At 35.5% G+C, this 12,980-nt stretch overlaps 1 protein-coding gene across 6 annotated transcripts in view; it reads left to right on the forward strand.

The window, feature by feature from the left end:
* The window catches only part of CEP135 (centrosomal protein 135), a 36,833-nt gene that overhangs the window by 18,636 nt on the left and 5,217 nt on the right, over window positions 1-12,980 (forward strand). For all 6 annotated transcript variants that reach the window (XM_032109702.1, XM_032109703.1, XM_032109704.1 and 3 more), the window contains 9 exons: window positions 136-287; window positions 2,090-2,205; window positions 2,276-2,430; window positions 2,902-2,957; window positions 3,922-4,090; window positions 7,351-7,461; window positions 9,176-9,361; window positions 10,263-10,472; window positions 11,424-11,626. In XM_032109702.1, coding sequence (XP_031965593.1) covers window positions 136-287; window positions 2,090-2,205; window positions 2,276-2,430; window positions 2,902-2,957; window positions 3,922-4,090; window positions 7,351-7,461; window positions 9,176-9,361; window positions 10,263-10,472; window positions 11,424-11,626 — 1,358 coding nt within the window. The remainder of the gene's footprint in view (window positions 1-135; window positions 288-2,089; window positions 2,206-2,275; window positions 2,431-2,901; window positions 2,958-3,921; window positions 4,091-7,350; window positions 7,462-9,175; window positions 9,362-10,262; window positions 10,473-11,423; window positions 11,627-12,980) is intronic.

The following is a 12,980-nucleotide window of genomic DNA, read 5'->3' on the forward strand; positions in this document are numbered from 1 at the left end:
GATTTTATTATTTCTAAATTAGACTGTTCCAGAAATTAATTTTATCATCTGTTTTCCGCTTAAATTTATTTGAAAGCCAAGTTGTGATAGCTTTCTGCAATAATAATGTGTTTGGTTATTTATTTTAAATTGCAGCTTGAGATTGAAAAGTGTGAACTAAGGACTACAGTCTCTATCCTGAAAGAAAGAATAAGCTATTTGGAAAATGAATTAAAACTGAAGTCCAGTAAACTTGCCCAGACTTCTGATGATTCTTCTCAATTTAAAGCTGAGATTTGCTCACTTCAGTAAGTCTGATACAAAATGCGGTTATCTTTCACAGATGCTAGGATAATTTTGTTTATGCTGTGACTGTATAGCAGAGTTGAGTTTCTGGGAAAGACTATAATTATAAATACTTTAAAAATCACTTGGTACTGCTTGTATGTTAAGGAAGAGTAGGTGTAGAAGTGCTGTGGTAGCTTTTCACAGCAAGCTTCTCTTGGACTTATTTGATGACCAGATACACTGATAATTTTTATGGCTCATCCTAGAATTGTTTCCTCCAATAACCATGTTCTCTGCTTATGAATGTAGTAGAACTGAAAATTTCTGAAAGGATTTCCAAACACCATTGAAAGGAAGACAGATGCCTTTGCAAACAGCAGCAGTAGGACTTACAGTTTTGAGGATTGACATCTTATGATCCACTGACACAGAGTCTGTGGGGATTTGACCAGCTTGCTTGGAACTGGAGGATTCAAGTATCCACGTGTATTTTTAAGGCCTGTTTAAACTTGCAGGATTTTTTAAACTTGTTTTGCAAAGAGCTCCCATCAGCTGCCTAAAAGTCATAGAACAAGAAAAAGGCTTAAAGAAAGTGAAAACAGTATTGAATAAATCTGGGCAGAAATTTGAAAACAGAGGTGGAAATAAGAGCTGTTGTTGTAACAGATCACTACAGGGTAGGTAATGCTGTAGATGACATCTTTTGGGTGTTTTACAAGGGAAACCAGGGTCTGTGTTGTATCCCTCATTCCCCACCTGAGCAGTACTACACTGTAACAGCCCAGCGCCTGGGGGATTACTATGAAGAACTGAGGCTGAGCAGCAGGCCTTGCAGTTTTCATCTAATGCTCCCTATTGCACAAAGAGGACTCTTGGTAAAACAATTAGTGTATTTGCTGGTAAAATTGTGACAACAATCATAAAAATTAAAAATCTTGTTAGGTTCCTTTAATTCCAGTGTAAAGCATTGGTACTGCAAAAAGAAGATAAGGAATAGGGCTACAGTCATTTTAGCATTTGGTTTTACTTTGTGCATGGTGGCAATGCTGTGTTTGCCCCCCTGCCCATTTTTTTTCCCCTCTAAAGTTTCACTCTGAACTGGATGAGAGTAATCTTTATTCAGAAACATGCTGTGTTCTTTGTTGCTGAGGTTTTTTAAGAATAAAAAGTTTCTCTAGCTTTTGTGGGATCCCACTTGAGAGGGATTTTTTCTTTACCTGTTTCATAAATAATCCATTTAGTTACTTTGGAGTTTTGTTTTGTTGGGATTTTTTTTCCTAAGTCACTTTGATATTTCTTTCCAAGAAAAACAACAATGTAGGTAGATGATTTCATATATCTTTCATGCATTTTATTTTTTAAAAGTAGGATCAGAACTGTAGCTGTCAATTTGGTTGTTTCTTAAAATGTGGTTTGGCCGATAATCACTGCTAAGAGCTGCATGTCAGAAGCTTTATAAAGCAAGAGTCAAAAATACAAGTAACATGATGAAGAGTAACAGAAATCAGAGGAAGTGAATGTTTCAGGTTATCATGGTGGCTCCACCAAGATTCCATTACTCCATTTTGCATTGATGTTGAAGTGGACTTGCAGCAGGGGTCCAGAGCAACCAAGTGGTGTTGGCCTCAGCAATCCTTCACTCCTTCCTCTCCTCAAGGGAGAGGAGGGGTTAATATGACACAACCCCATGCTGCTGGTTGGTTATACAGCCCTGTCAGGAGGTTACGATGGAACTGTTTCGGCACTTGAAGCAGCTTAAGAGCAGAAGTTGAAGAGCTGGAATAGGTCCCAAACTTCTTTCAACTGTAGACTGATTTTCCAGGCTCTTAAATGACCAACTCCAGAGGTCTGTTGAAGATTTACAGCACCGACTGTCCCTCAAAAAGGATGAACTGCAGACAGCTCATGAAGAAATTGTAAAGCTGAAGGAGATAATAGGTAATCTATAATTATTTTTGTGCTCATTTCCTGTTTTTAAAATAGAAAGCACTTATTCTTTTATTTTTAGATAGCTTAAACCAGAGGAGCACTTCACAGGATGAAGCAGTCAGTGTGCTGAGGAGTACAATTAGTGTTTTGGACAAAGAAAAGGACAGTCTTCAAGAAACTGTAGATGAAAAAACAGAAAGAATTGCATGCTTAGATGACAACTTAGCTAACAAGGTATGTCCAGTAAAAGTAAAAATACTACTTTGCATTCCACCTGGGGATTTTAAAGCAGTTACATTTCAGGGAGACATTTTGCCTTGATGACAAAGTCTGTGCAGAGCACATAAACGCTATGCTTGGACCCAGCCGATGCAGAGTCTATTTGCCAACTCAGTAGCACTTTAATTATGAATGTTGCTGTATTCCCTAAATACTCCAAGAAAATAAGGAAGCATTTGTTCACATTTTGCATGTGCAGGCATTTATTTAGATATAAAGTACTAGCCTGAGGTGACAAATTCTATAGCTGACTTCCATCTTTTTTGATGACAAGACAATCCTTTCTTGGTAAAGAAAAAAAACTTGGAAATTACTTATCAGTGAAGAATTAAAATAAAGGTTTACATTAAAAGTTCTTTAACTTGAAGTATTCTGTTATGTTGCAATATAATAATACCTAATACACCTTTTGATTTTTTTTAATAGGAAAAAACAATTGCTCATTTACGTTTAACTCTCTCTGAGCTGGAGTCCTCAACAGAGTAAGTAAAGAGTAGGATGCCTTCTTTGGAGGCTTTGTTTTATGTGATAGTTTCAAAGTGAAAGTAGATGGCTTTTTTAGTTATTTTGATGAAATTGAGTTAATTCCATTTGAGTCAAGTAGAGGAGTGTACTGTGTTGAGAAAGATGTACACAGCTTTTGAAGACACTTCCTCTGCAATTATATTGCAGGCTGCTGAGAAACCGTTACAACAATAATTAACAATTGCTTGTCTGTATTCATTTCCCTAAATTGGTAATGTTTCCTAACTCTTAGTCAAGAAGTAGCTTTCTAGCACTCCACTAGATATTGATTGACCCAGGTAAGATTCAGAGCCAAACTCTTAATGATTGGCAATTTAGTTCTTCTAGCTTAAGCTACCACTACAGTCTTAATTTATGTAGTTTTTAGCTGGGCTTCCTCTGATCTTTCATTCTTTCCTCTTTTTAAGCATGACTTTTTAAATTATAGCATCTTAAAAGAAAAAATTTAAACACCAATATTTAAACATTTGAAGACCAGTGTAACTGAATATTTGCTACATTGATGCATGAACTATATGTGACAAAAAAAATGCAAAAGTTTAATTTATGCATATTTATATTTCTAATTTTTTGTTTAATCTTTTCATTACTCTTTTGATAATTGTCCTTCAAGTGTAAATTATTTGTCTTCCTTTATGGCTTATAAATATGCAATTACCGTAATCACTACCGTAAACACAAATAAACATAGGTATCTGTAATTGCTCTTTGTCTAATAAAATACATCTTAGCAGATACATCTTCAAAACTGAAGATTAAATCCATTTTATTTCTGCATATTGACATTTTACATACTTAGTTCATGTTATATTTAGACTCAGTTTGTCATCATTCAGAGTGCAAGAATTTTGCCTGATTATTTTCAGCAGTATGTGGTATAGTACAAGAAGGAACAACGTTAATAATGTTTTCACTTGATAGCCAGATGCAGAACATGCTGAGCAACAGAGACCGTGAGATATCCAGCTTGCATCGCCAGCTTGATACATCCCAGCTAGAGCTTGCAGAAATGGAAAGAGTAAAGGAAATGGCTCTGAAAGAAAACAGGCGACTGCAAGATGACCTGGCTACAATGGCCAGAGAAAACCAGGTATGAAGACAGTACATGGTACTGCTGTATTAAACCATTTATGATTTGCTTGCATCAGAACTGCTACATCCTCAATTTTGATTGATGTGTTTAATGATTGGTATTTCTTGAGCACTGGGATGTTGAAAATCACTAGGCAGAAACTGTAAAAGCAGTACTTCAGATACTTAAATATAGTCAATGCAGTGGGGGAGAAATCGACAAGCTTTCAGTCTGGTCACCTTTCCTCAGATTAAAAAAGAAATCTAAATAAAATAAATCTAGGACGTTATTGTTTATAATATAATGAAATTATGTTGATTGGTTATATCACTTGGCAGTTGGTATTTAATTGGTAAAAACTGGGTTTTATTATCTGTGGAAGTGATTATTGAGAGAGAGAAGGAAAGCCCAAAAGCAGACATCAGATTGTCAGGTAAAAGTGAGAGGGAGAGGAAGGAGATTGGTAGCACATCTGAATTTGTTCTGGTGCATAGTGATTCATTAATTTCATTCATCTAGTTTCCATCAATCATTGGATTTATTGACTGAGGTATGCCATATTTTGAGATTAGGATGTTTTGGAATGTAGATTGTAATGTTTGTGGTCTGTGAGCCTTGGCAATGGTGGCTTGTATCTCCCTGTAAGGAGGTGTTGGCAGGGTTTTAATTTCCAGTCCTGGCAAAGTTAGTTGCCATTTGTATGTGTTGCTCTGTGGGAATTTTGCTTTCAGTGATGAATTGGAAAAGGTTAATTTTGTAGGAGGAAATATAAGAGGGCTTAACAGCTGCAAGACAGAGGGGTTCAAAAACACGTACTTTTAGGGTTCGATAATCCTGAATAGTCTGAATTCATCTCCTGATTTCAGGAATGGATAAGGATTCACAGTCCATGAGAATAGGAGGGGTTCCTTTTCCATTATGCTGAGGTCGTGTGGGGTTTTTAGATGATGAATTTAAAGGTGTAATCTATTTCCCTGGAGAAATTTTCTTATTGGATTGTCTTTGCATTAGTAAGGTAGGTGTCATGGTGAGGTGGTATCTTGTGTGTATATAAATATACAGGTTTGGCTGTATGTTGCAGCTTTTTTGGGGAGAGGCAGGGTGCGTGTGGTTTTTTGTAGAGATCCTGTTCAGGTACTCTTGAGTGCTTGCAGAGCTTTATATTTTTATTTGTATTAGTTTTATATGATTTTGTCTTTCCTTAGTTCTCTGGTAGTTTAGAATCTTAATGTACTTCCTTGCTAACAGCTGGCCAGTCAGTAGCTTCTCAGGCCAGAAAGCAGGTGGAGAGTGGGTTATGATTGCCCAGTGGATACTGAGTTGGTTCATATGTATTCATGGTCAGATTTCCAGCTGGAAGGTATACAAGTCCCTCTTGGCTGCTGATGTCATAGAAAATAAATACATTTCCTTGTGAAGTGCATGCTTATAAAGGCAGTACTTATGTCAGTTGTACAATTAGAGTTGAAATAAAATCTTTATTGTCCTGAGAAATTACTTTTTTGCGTAGGGTATCATTGAATATTTTATTGAACTATCTGAAGCTGATGAGCTACCTGAAGCTGATGTAGGTTAAATAAAAATTTTGCAAGACAGAAATAGTTGAGAGATTCAGTGGATTAGACTGTTTTATTATTGTCATTATTGTCCTTGTGACATCTTCATCTTGAGATGTTCTCCAGGGGTCCTCAGTTAAACCAATCACTAGTGTACTCATTCTTTCAAAAGTCTAAGTGACTTATATAGGATATCTCCATTTGCACTCTTTGCTATCCTCATTGCTCCCTCTCTTCTTCCTTGGAATTCTATGAGCATGGGATCCATGACTGGAACAGCCTGAAATACATTCAGTCTGTTAATCCCTTGCATAGTTGGAGGAATAATGAATTGGTTTTGTGCACCAGCTGGTTATTGCTGAGCAAAAGCCTCCCAGCTCCAAGTGCATGATATGGATGTCCCTGTACTGTAGAATATCTGTATGGACAACATACAGCGAAAATGTCCAGTGTTTTATAGGGTATTTTATATTATATATATAAGATATATTATATCTTTTAATGGGCTAAGCAACATCTTTTATTGGGCTAAGCATCAGAAAGTCTATGTAGAGGGTATGTGAGTGTGATCTGAAGAGCAAACCCAGAATTTTGTTGCAACTCATTACATTCAATTTGTATAGCAAATACAACTATAGCAGCTCCTCATGAGACTCAAATGCCTTTTACGGTTTTGATCCTGAGATACAAATGTTTGTTTGAATTCACTGTAAGTGCCAACACTAAAAACAATCAGGGCCTTGTTGACTAAACCATTTATTTCAATTCTCCTCAAGTCAACCACGCTGAGTCTGATGCTAGAAAGTATAATATAGCAACATGTTTCAAGGAAGTGATGTAGGACCTTGAACAGTTCTTGCAAAACCTATAGTTTAATATATAAATATGTGGCTGTATTATTGAAATTAGACCTGCCCTTCACAGGTGTCTAATAAGATGAAATATTGAATATTATCATAAAGTGATGACTAAAGCTTTCCCAGTGTTTGGGAAGGCTACTACAGAGACAAGCAGACTGATTTCAGTATATGTTAAATAAGGCATACAGTGAAAAGCTTGCCACTAATGAATTAATATACCACAAAAAGAGGAAGGGAAAGAAATAAGGCAGTATCCTGTATTTCCCTGACATTTGATCATGGAGGTAGAAAAAGTTACTTGCAATTTTGGCTCTCTGGGCTAAAGTACTCAGAGGGAGATAAGAGCTGAACCTGACAGGGACAGAGTTAACAGCTCAAATATCTGAAACAAATTCCATGGTGCATTTTTGATGTCTAAATATGATCTTAGTAATGCATTTAGTTATTTTATCTTGCAAGTCTACTTTAAAATAAATGTTCTTTTGTTCTAAAGTTGTTTTTCTATTGATTTGAAACTTTCCTTCACTCAGGAATAGAGAATTTTAAGGCTGTAAAAATTTCATCTCCCAAACATCAGTATGTTGAATTTTCCAAAGATTGGTAGGGTGTGTCATCTGGGAAGCTGCATATTTTATGAACTGGTGTGATAGTCATTGTTTTTGTGATTTTTCTTGCCTAGAAACTCTTTGGTGTATCTAAGGTAACAAGGGATGTTTCTGAACCCTACAAATCCCAAAGAGCTTTGTAAGTAGAATAGAAAAAATTCTAGGGCATATGCAATTACTTAATTTAATCTGATGGGGTATTATATAGTGCTTAATTTACTGCCATGCACAATTTTGCCTTTTTGCAATCTCTTTAGGCTGTCAGTACCGAGCTTGAAGATGCAATACGTGAAAAAGAAGAAATGAAAACCAGGGTTCATAATTATATAACTGAAGTCTCCAGATTTGAGACCTTGATAGCTTCAAAGGTAAAAATGTAATCTGTGGGCAGTCATTACTGCATTCAGTAAAGCAAAGTAAGGATTGCATGGTTTGGGTGCTGTTCTCCCTGCCTGTCCCATTTCCTTCTTTTATTTTTCCTTCTTTTCTTTGCAGTGTTTCAAGCTACTAGTGAGGGATTCATATTATTAGATCTGAAGCACTGATTAATTCTAGCTCATCACAATTTCATCAGTCGTGTTTCAGGTGGCCATAATCCTGGAGAATGACAAACATGTCATGTTTGAATATTGTTTTGCTTTTTGGGTTTTGACCAGGCAACCAGTAAAATAACTGGTACTGTTTCATGATTGTAGGCAGCTTATATGATGATTTTAAATATTTCACCCTTTTTGAAAAGAAAAACTTTTACCTGTAGTTCTGCATGAAAATGTAAAAATAGTACTGTTAAAACAGTGCTCTGTTTAAATGTCCTTTATCCTGATACTTGGATTCAAAAGTGTGATTTACGTGATTTAAAACTTATAATCATTTAAAACAAATAGGATTTGTGTCAAGAGAACATGAACTGGCAAATTCATTATGTGACTTTGAATTGGGAAGAATGAGTTTTGATCTGACTTCAACTTGCATGTCTAGATGAATGCATGTAGAGTCAACCACTTTTACAAGTAGAAACTGAAGCATGGAAGAAAAATTAAGCTCAGTAGTAGGTTAGCTTAGAACTATGAATTTAAAACACTTGAGGTTTATTTTTTAAGAATTTCACAATATATCATATGTCCAAAGTACTTCAGCTACAGATGTGGCTACATCTTTGGCAAATGATAATCCAGTTATTCAAGTCAGGTACCAGGAAACTGCAGAATATACAGCCAGCAACCAATTATGAATGCTTGATTTCAGGGATTTTTCTAGTATTATATCTGGAAAATTCCTGTGGAGATTTACTTTTCTGCAGTGTTCACTTGCTTAATCACAAGTTTTTATTTCCTAATGCTCCACCTGATCCTGTCTGCACCTTCCAAGTTCTGGAGGATACAGAGAAGGAATTTCAGAAACAGTAGCCTTTCTCATTAGATAAATCTGATTTATACTACCAACATGCATATCCCACTGCACATTACATGAGCAGGGAAGAAGGGAATGAAGGTAAATAAGAAAAATTTATCACTGCCTTATAATATGCACTTGGCCAAACTAAAATTCACAAGCAACATTTGTTCTGTCACTGCACAAATGATGAGCACTAAAGCTCACATTTTTGTACCTCTATGATAGGCTATATAGATGTATATGCTCTAATAGATTACCAGCATTTCAGGCACTGCCATAATACAAATATTTATAAGAGCATGGTAACTCAAAGAGCTGAAAATGGACTCCTGCTGGAATTCCTTGGAAAGGGCATCACACAGTGTATCTCAGTAACATGATCCTTGACAATGCAGAGAGATCCACAATAACCCCTCTCCTGCGAGCCTTAAAACTCATTAACAACTTCGAAGTGTAAGTACTTGCATTTTAAGAAAACTGAATGCCATCACTGTATTTATTTGCTTTTCGGACTTGGAAAGGAGATTATTCCTTTTAGTAGTTGCCAGATAGTGGGATTAAGAAAATGAAGGAAGTCCTACTTTCTGGGGGAAAAACAGAAGAGATACTGTAAGGAGTAGGCATGAAATAAGATCAAACAACTTGAGGGTGTGTTGATCATTGCAGAGCGATTTACTGTTTCATTAGGAAAAAGAAAACCAAGAATTGTTAGAGAAGTTCCGGATGCTCCATACACAAGCTGAAGACTGGGAAATGAAGGCTCATCAAGCTGAAGGAGAGAGCAGCTCAATGCGACTTGAACTCCTTTCAGTAGACACAGATCGGAGACATCTTCGAGAGAGAGTAGAATTTCTGGAAAAAGAGATTCAAGGGGTAATAACTTGTGCAATGAAATTCCATCTAGGAAAGTGGGATACATTCAAGTGCTTTTTAATAAGGTCAATGTATGATATTTAATGCCTTAATGGAAAATGATTTCTCTATGTGATTGTTTCAAATATGAACGCTGGAGTTTTTGAAACAGTAACTGATTTGGTTTAGATGTGCTTTCCTTCACCCCCCAAAATTAGAATCATGGCAGACATTTTCATAGTTTTACATCTCCTCTGTTGGGTTATCATTGTTACTATGACATTGTAAGAAACTTCTGTTTAGTTGCTTCAGAATATTTTCATATAGCTTTATGAGTACTTTGCAAGCTTAGTTCTTATATTTCGTTGAAGCTTTGAATGAAATATTTGAAGCATTGGTGGCTGGAGTCAAGGTAAAAGTCTGGTAGACATCCAAATTCAGAACCAGGATTCCATAATACTGAATCCTAGACCAATATCATAGAACATAATGAGGTTTATATTTTAGAAACAATAACTTCATAGAGATTAAAGAAGTTCTAGAGTATAATTGCTGTGGATTGAATACATTTTGTCTCATCATTTTAATTAGCCAGAAAGAGTTAGAGACTATATTGTAAACTGAGTTAAAAATAGGTTGTATGTTTGCAGTTTAAGCTTTTTAGTTCTCTGAGGCTGGAATACAGCCTTGTTCTGTTGTTATATAGTACTTATATAATTGTTCAAGTTAGTGATTAAAAATTGCAAAGATGATTTATTAGTTGCCCTTAGCTGTGTTTTAGGAAGAGGGAAGGAATATTAAGTTAATTTTATAGGGAAAGTTAACTTTGAAGGGAAAATAAAGTGTTAAGAAAACCCAAGTTATTCAACAGAAGACTCTTAAATTTAACACTGAAAGCGTATCCATATTTGGTTTTGTTTAGCATATTGTTGCACATCAAGTATATGAATCTCAGATCTCCTCCATAACGAAAAATATGACCAGATTGGAAGAGGAACTTAAACGTGAAAATCAGGATAAGGCTACTGTGTTGGCAGACATGACTTCTGTGAAGGAACTCTGTGTGAAACTTGAGGCTAGCAAAGAACTTTTAGCTCGACAGCTGACGTCCAAAAGCATGGATTGTGAAAGGGTAAGCAGCGAAGACAAATTGTGAAAGGGTAAGCAGCGAAGACAAATTTAATTTGCTATAACAAAGTAACTTCCTTTGCTTTTAATAGTTTTTGGAGAAAAAATTACTTCTGAGAGCAAGGTAAGTTAATTTACATCACTAGTTTTGCATTTTTATATAAATTATAAATTTTACAATGTACAGATTTGTAGCTGTGGGTTTTGTACAAAAAGAGGGAGTTTCTTTGATTCATTATCACTGCAAAGTGTTGCAGGTGTAGTTTTAGCTGTACTGCAGACAGATCACATATATTTTTTTTCGTTTTTAATTTACTCAAACTTTATAAAAAGCAAATAATGCACTTCTTGATATTAAAGACCTTACCCTAATGGCTTGTTTTCAATTAAATTGAAATTTAGATACAGCTGGAATTCATTGAATATTTTGAAATAGTTTAAACAGTTCTAAATATTCATATTTTTGGAACCTTTTTCTTTACAGCTGATTTTGTCTTCATTTAGTGACTTGGTCAGGCTTTCTGGGACTGTAATATTCAAGACCTTGTTTATATTCACAGAACTGAAGAGGAAAACAATTATTCCTACATTTTCAGCAAAAGCCAGGAGGCTAATTGTGAGCTTGACAATAGAATGAAGTATAGTAAATACTATTTTTGTACTTGTGCAAAGTACTTTGTTAAAAGCCAGTTCGTGTTCCAGGTACTTACCTAAACAATTCCAGCACTCAGTAATGTAGCTCCCAGTAAAACATTTGATAGAGGTACAGCTTGAATGGTTTTAAATTAAATCTAGTTTAAAATAATTACAGACTTACATTGTTTCATAAGCTCAGTTTCCTATTCTTTTTTATGAAACTTAGGATCATTTCAGTTTCTATAACAGCTCTTCGCAAAATAAAATTGTCTGTGTTTGTAAATTAGGGTATTAATAACATATAAAATTTGTGCCTTAGGTTCTAGGAGAATTAGAAGATATAAAATCAGAAGTAGAGTTGCTGAAAAAGCAGCTATCCAGTGAGAGACTTACAGTTCAGAATCTTGAAACGTTACTGGCTACTAGTAGAGACAAAGAATTTCAGAATCAATTAACGTCCCAAGAGAAAGATACCGAAATTCAGTTACTGAAAGACAAGCTAACACTGGCTGAGAGCAAACTGTAAGTTTTAACAAGTGTGTGTGTGTGTGTGTGTGTGTGTGTGTGTGCGTGTGTTATGTGGTTTGCAAAAGAACTATTTCTTTGTGACAATACTCATTCACAAAATCTGGGTGTTCAGTATGGCTGAGCAGATTTTTGCAGCAATGTCTTTTGACCTTTCCTGGCATGTTTACTTAAAGTTTCTTTACAGGTCTTTCATATTGCTTTCAATTAATCAGCATTTTGGTGGATGTTAGTTTAGTGCAAGTAGTAAATTTAAGCAGGACTTCCAAAGGAAACATCCTCTACATAAAATTTTAACGTGTTTACTGCTCACAAAAAAACCCCCAAGTATATTAAATTCATGGTAAATGTGAATTGCTTATCTACTGAAGATGCCTGATGTCCCTGCTTTGATTGAAGAATCACTTACGTAATGAATAGTGAAGTCATAGTGCTTTAAAAAAAGCAAAAGTACTTTTGGTGCTGTTGATATTAACTGTTAAGGAAATAGTCCTGTATCACTTATTATTCCTTTGAAATACAAACAGAACTAAACCTGACACACTAAATGTGGCCTGCAACTTCTTATGCTGTGGATCTGCCTAAAGAAGCAATAACCTTTAACAACACTTGTATAAGAAAGACTGTAATCTGTTTGGAACAATGAAGTTAAAAGGGGAGGTATTTTGTTTGTGTGAAATTCGTGCACAAGAGAAGATTTAAAAATTCCTCTTCATACTATGGAGCAGGGAATTTGAAGTTTCCATGATGTGTCATCTTAGAATTATTTGGGTTAAAAAAGATCCTTAAGATCATCAAGTGAAGCTCTTAAACAAAACCTGCCAAGTATCATGACATGATAATTCTAAGGATACATCAGCAGGGACTAGTGATAGCTATCCATTAAATAGCAAGAAGGAGGAGTAGCAGCTGAGTGTAGATGGTGGTGAAGAGTAAAGTCAAAGAAGAACTTCAGACAATGAGATATACCCATTTAGTAAACACTAATGAGGGAGAGAAAGGAAATGTACGGAAGTTCATAGAACAGGTAATACTCCTTATGAGATACAGAATGTAGCCTACTGAAACAGGTAAAACTGTGTAACTTGGTGACACAGATGCGCTAGAAATATGCTTCTGGTTGATTTATGTAGAGGCTACAGCTTGTGGCTTATGATGGTCCACCTCAAGTAGCAGTGATCTCAGTGAATCTGGAGATGACAACATTATTGATTGCCCCTGCGGAACTAATTGCTTCATGTTTTAGTATTGCTGATTTTTGTTTACTTGGGGAAAAATTGTTAGTTGCATACAATGAACATAAGATAATAGAAAGTCCTGATTATGAAGTTCAATGTGCAAGTTAGAAAAA

The sequence above is a fragment of the Corvus moneduloides genome, chromosome 5 (genome assembly GCF_009650955.1).
Source record: "Corvus moneduloides isolate bCorMon1 chromosome 5, bCorMon1.pri, whole genome shotgun sequence".
In the NCBI taxonomy this organism is placed as follows: Eukaryota; Metazoa; Chordata; class Aves; order Passeriformes; family Corvidae; genus Corvus; species Corvus moneduloides.